The sequence below is a fragment of the Tupaia chinensis genome, unplaced genomic scaffold, assembly GCF_000334495.1.
Source record: "Tupaia chinensis unplaced genomic scaffold, TupChi_1.0 Scaffold000031_1, whole genome shotgun sequence".
NCBI lineage: Eukaryota > Metazoa > Chordata > Mammalia > Scandentia > Tupaiidae > Tupaia > Tupaia belangeri.
The window spans coordinates 891,186-897,086 of record NW_006159461.1 but is presented as its reverse complement, the minus strand read 5'-3'; the positions used below and the strand labels follow the sequence as shown (position 1 = coordinate 897,086).

The 5,901-nt window shown below is 42.0% G+C and overlaps 1 protein-coding gene across 1 annotated transcript in view; it reads right to left on the bottom strand.

Annotated features, from left to right (window-relative positions):
• Nucleotides 1-2,827: 2,827 nt before the first annotated feature.
• Nucleotides 2,828-5,901, bottom strand: part of ALKAL1 (ALK and LTK ligand 1) — a 24,813-nt gene continuing 21,739 nt past the window's right edge. Inside the window, exons 3-4 of the mRNA XM_027771398.1 lie at nt 4,365-4,445; nt 2,828-2,892 (exon numbers count right to left, since the gene is read on the bottom strand). Coding sequence (XP_027627199.1) covers nt 2,828-2,892; nt 4,365-4,445 — 146 coding nt within the window. The remainder of the gene's footprint in view (nt 2,893-4,364; nt 4,446-5,901) is intronic.

Genomic DNA, 5,901 nt, shown 5'->3' with positions numbered 1-5,901 from the left:
GTGAGTGTGTGCCTCAGATTCCAACGGGATGGAGAAAAAGGGAAGGGGTTGCAGCATGACCGCGCTCCACTGGGGAGTGCTTCTTTCATCTCATTCTCTCTCTCTCTCTGTCTCTGTCTTTCTCTGGCAATGCATATGCTTTCTGGCAGTTAAAAATTTAAAAATAGGGACCAGAAGGTGGCACAGTGGTTAAGATGCTGGACTCCCATATGATTGACTATAGTTTGAGTCTTGGACCCAGTGGCTTGAAACACATGCCGGGCATGTGTGCATGTGTGCACCAAATCCTGACAGGAGAATAGAATAGAGGAGGGATCGTGGCATGGCCATCTCCCCTGGGGGGGGGGGTAATTTCTCACTTTCTGTCTCTCCATTTTTCTCTGTGTCTCCAGCGAGCACACAGGCCCTAAAGCAAAAGTCTCTCAAAAGATTTTTTAAATAAAACAAATAAATAAACTATAGTATTGGGGGGGAGAGTAACTATTCTAGTCATTACATTGGTTTTTAGATTTATGCAAATTTTCTCATTTACATAAAATATACTAAAAGCAAAGGGATAAATATGGCTTGATGTAGGTCACTTCAATAGCCAAGTGAATTTTCTGGATTTATTTTTGTTTTGCATATTCAAAAGCTTTGAGACGGGTTGAAAGTAATCGATTTAAGTATCTTGCCACTGAATACTGAGATAATCCAGCTTGTTTTCTTAGTCCAAAAAAAAAAGGAATTTTTAAAATTTAGAAACTGTAAATATACAGAACTAACAATTCTAATTATTATCATTGATTTGTAATAATACGCTTTTAAAATAAGAATAGCAACAGTCACAACAGATCAAGATTGCCACAGTCATTTCACAACCAGTCTTCGAGGTGGTTTAAGTAAACCCCTGTGCAGTCATTTGGGGTAGGCTGAGTCACCGGGCCGGTTAAGATAATCACAGACACTTGTACACTACATGTGCTCCGTGATTCCCCCCCTCACACACACCTTTACCACCTGAGAAACACAGCGGCCTCCGAGGGACTTGTCCGTGGTACTGAAATGCTCACCCAACCACATTGACTCTGTCCTGCACTAGGGGAGAACTACTGATGGGGCAAACTTTGCAGAGAAATGAGTATCTTTCAGTATTTCGTATAGAACATGCCTTTGTAAATAAACGTTACAACTTATATCAACTTCATAAATGATTGTGCAAAAACTTTATTGCCCTAGATTTCTTGATGGATCCTTTCACCCTTACAAACTAATGGGCTAGAACAGCTGAGTACATGTTCACTGTATCTTTGATTTTTTTAGTTTTTTCTTATATTCATCCAACACTTCTTCTTTGCTCTTTACCGACACTGTGTAAACCAAATTTTAAAACCTTGTTTAATTTTTCTCGTATCTTTTGACCAGTTATGAAAAGATCAGTCTGTAGTTTTGTTCCTTTCATGTCTATTCACAATCATAAACTGATACCAAATGTTGAAAGATTTATTTTTTTAAAGAGAGATTTTTGCTATAAGGTGTGTGCACTTGCCGGAGACACAGAGAAAGACAGAGACAGAAAGTGAGAAATGACCCCTTCCCAGATGGCCATGCCAAAATCCCTCCTCTTCCACTCTTCTCTGGGGACTGTGGACATGCATGCACACATGCCTGGCATGACTTTCAAGCTACCAGGTCTAGGACTCAAGCCACAGTAGGCCATGTGGAAATCTAGCACCTTCACTAGTTCATCACCTGCTGGCTCCAGGTTGAAAGATTTTTCTAAAGACATTATTATTAATTTTTCTCATTCTATTTGTTATTATTATTACTTTAGTTTGACCAGAGAGAGACACACAAAGAAAGAGAAAGGGAAAGTGAGAAAGCAAGTCACCAGGTCTAGAGTTCGAACCATGGTCAGCCATGTGGGAATCCAGAGCCTTCACCACCATGCCACTTGCTTGCTCCCATGTTGAATTTCTTTTTTTGAGAGACTATTTATTTATTTATTTATTTGCTATAGGGCACATGCACTCACCAGAAAGATAGAGACAGAGAGATAGAAAGCAAGAAATCACCCCCCAGTGGGAAAGGCCACACTGCAATGCCTTCTTCTTCATTCTCTCCTCAGGATCTTGGGCACACATGTACACGTGCCCGGTGTGAGTTCAAGCCACCGGGTCCAGGACTCGAACCATGGTCGACTACATGGGAGTCCAGTGACATAGCCATTATGCCAACTGCTGGCCCTGCCCATGTTGAAATATTTTTAAAAACTACTAAGGACTGGTAAAGTTATCAAAAAGCTATTTATTGCTTAATCCAATCAGTAAATGGGAATATTTCATATAATCTAAAATATCTAAAATTAAATTCTATTGAACAGTCTGTGCATGTAGACCAAGTTTTTAAGTGAAAAATATACAGATTACGCTCACCAAGTACTGCTAAGATCAGCATCCTGGCTTTTTATATGGTTCAAATTTTTCTTGAGAAACTTAGACGATTGGGACTAGCAGTTAGCGTAATGGCTATGTCGCTGAACTCCCATGTAGCCAACCTGTGGTTCGAGTTCCGGACCAAGTGGCTTAAACTCATGCCGGGCACACGTGTGTGTGTGTGTGCCCAAGATCCCGAGAGGAAAAGGGAGGAGAAGGGATTGTGGTGTGGCCATACCCCCTGGGGGGTGATTTCTCACTTTCTGTCTCTCTGTCTCTCTGTCTTTCTGGCGAGCGCACACGCCCTATAGCAAAAACCTTTCAAAACACACACACACACACAGAGAGAGAGAAACTTAGACTATTAACAGGATAAGAAAAATAAATAAATGTATACTCACAGGTCAGGTGTCCTAGGTTTGCGAGCACAGTGGACTCACTGCTAATCGTGTTAGCAACCTAGCACATCTTTTGTAATCTAGGGAAACATGGAAATGCATATCATTACTATAAATGGGGGGGGAGAATGCGCTAATTTTGTCTCCAACTTACATGACAATAGCTATAATTCAGTAAACACCTACTAGAGCAAGTGCTTAGCATGGATTTTCTCATTACTTCTCCTACACAGTCAGGAAGGTGTTTTCATTAACTTCACTTTGGAGATGAGAGAAGACCCCCCCTGTGCTGATGACCTCCTACGTGGTACGTTTGAGCCCAGAGCCTGCGTTTCCTTCACATGCTGCCCCACCAGTCATCACCTCACCTTGAATCCAATACGACTCATTTTCCCTAGTCAGTAAACACGAGTAGCTTTTGAGAAAGTTATAACACCTGTGACTCAAGGTCCTAAGTAAAATGAAATATTGCTTAACATGAGTGATCTGGTTAAATAGAAACAAAACACGAGGCCAGCAGATGATGTGATGGTTCAGGTTCTGGATTCTCACATGGCTGATGGTGGTTCAAGTCCCAGACTAGGGGCTCTCTCCTCTCTCTCTTTCTGTCTCTCTCTCTGGTGGGCATACACATTCTATAGCAAACTTAAAAATAATAATAAGGGTCATCAGGTGATGTAGTTGTTAAGATACTGGACTCCCACATGGCCAACCACGTTTTGAGTCCCGGATCCTGCGGCTCAAAAATCATGCCAGGAGTGTGTGCATGTGTGTCCAAAATCCTGAGAGTATAAAGGGATTATGGCATGGCCATCACCCTAGAAGGGTGATTTCTCACTTTCTCTCTATTTGTCTCTTTGTTTTTCCAGTAAATACACACGCCCTAAAGCAAAAATCTCTCCAAAGATAATCATCGTTAATAAAATAAGTTTATAAAGAAACAAAATGCTTAAAATACATTTTCTTTAAAAAGAAAGCTTATGCCTAGAAAGGGATTTAAGAATAGCCACTGAGTCACCCCTTATCACTCATAATTTGGGCATTTGAAATGATAGTACTTAAATCTTATGTTTGGAAATATTAACTGGGATAAGTTAAGTCTTTAAAAGAATTCATTAGAACAACCCTTAAATCACATGCTATTTTTGTTGGTAAATACCCACTGAATAAGTGACGTGACATAAAACATACTTAGCTTTAAACTAACTCATGAAGGACTACGGAGTTACACTTCGCTGTCTTCTTATTATTTCTCTTTTAAAAAAGATCATCTTATTTATGCCAAGGAATTTGAACAGTGATAAAAAGTTTAAATCCTGACAGACATTTTCATCTTTAAGGAAATCTGTCTCTTTTCAGATTTGGGTGTATTCCCGATTAGAACGTGCTTCCCTCCTGATAGCTCCAGTCACACACGCAGACCTTAAGTGCTGCCGGTGTTATCAACAGCACCTCCTACAATGTGTAGCCCTTACTTCCCTCCCATAGGCCATCCAAGTTTAAAGTCACACGCATTCGTTGTTGAATAGCCTTTGGGAAAAATGCTACTTACAAGCAGGTGTGGAGCAATCCCTGGTATTGTGGTAAAGTCGATGGAAATGTTTGCTACATTCAGCTGAAAATGTGACTGGCCCTAGCAGACAGAAAAAGAATCCGTGTTATAAACATAGGCATGTTTTCCAAATGAAAGCTAGCACTTTATGGATGGAGATAATACAGAGTAGTTTATGTCCTTCCATGCCCTTAAAAGAACCCGTCTGAGTGCTCATCCCTCACCCACTACTCTGTGGGAGGTAGAGAGTTGTGATCTGTGAAAAATAATCTGAATTCATTCCACATTCTCAACATCTCACATAATGGAATGGAACCTTCACTCTCAGGAGAACTCTTCAGAATAATTAGGATGGAAAAGTCCTTACGAAAAAGAAAAAAGAAATGTTGTAAAGAGCAAATCAAGTTGGGACCAGCAGATGGAGTAATAGTTACGTCACTGGACTCCCATAGAGTTGACCACGGTTCAAGTCCCAGACCCAGTGGCTTAAACTCACACCAGGCATGTGTGCGTGCATGCCCAAGATCCTGAGAAGAGAAAGGAGGAGAAGGGATTGTGGCGTGGCCATTCCCCCTGGGGGGAGATTTCTCACTTTCTGTCTCTCTATTTATCGCTGCCTTTCCAACGAGCACACAGGCCCTATAGCAAAAAATTCTCTCGCTTAAAAACAAAACAAAAGAGCAAATCAAGTCGATATGAAGAATAAAAAATAAATATCTTTGGCTTCCACTTTCTGTTCCCCAATCTTTTATTTAATAGTCATTAATGTTTATATACAGGAACTTTTGTTCTACTTTTAAAAGTTTACTTATTTATTTCTCCAATGAGCAAGAGACGCAGCACCCACGACCGGGTCACAGCGCTGCACTCCACGGCCAGCCAGCCCACACCGCATGCCCGACGTTCTCAGGGAGGACCCTGGATGGAAGCAGGAACTGTCTCATGTGAGTCAGCCTCGCGGGGCATCATGTTTCCACGACCCCCCGTTCTTACAATGTAGTTATTTGTGTCCTTATTATTAACAGCCGTGACCCTTAGATTTGGTGAAGTGGGAAAATCACATGAGAAAACCGCCCTTTCCCACAGCAGAGGCCTCAGTACAGAGCAGGGCTGGGTCGTGGGGACGGTCAGGAGCAGAGAGGCGGCAGCAGTGGTAGCTACGGGCGAGCTACTCGAAGCAATTCAGCAACTCAGAACGTGGGGCATAGAATGATTCAAAAATTACTTACTAAATTGATAAGAAGAACAAAATACTGCCATGAGAGAGTATTTTATTTATGCTTAAAATGGGGGATGGCCCTGTAGCCTAGGGGTTAAGGGGGTCAGATCCCACATGGCTGACCATGGTAAAAATTCCAGCCCTATTGGCTCAAAAAACACAGCCGGCCTATGCGTGTGCGTGTGCGTGTGTGTGTCCCCAAATCCCAACAGGGTGAGGATACGGAGTACAGGGACTGCAGCATGACCACACCCCACCGGGGGCTCTCTCTCTTTCTCTCTCTGGCAAGTGCACCTGGCCTCTTGTGATTAAAAAAGA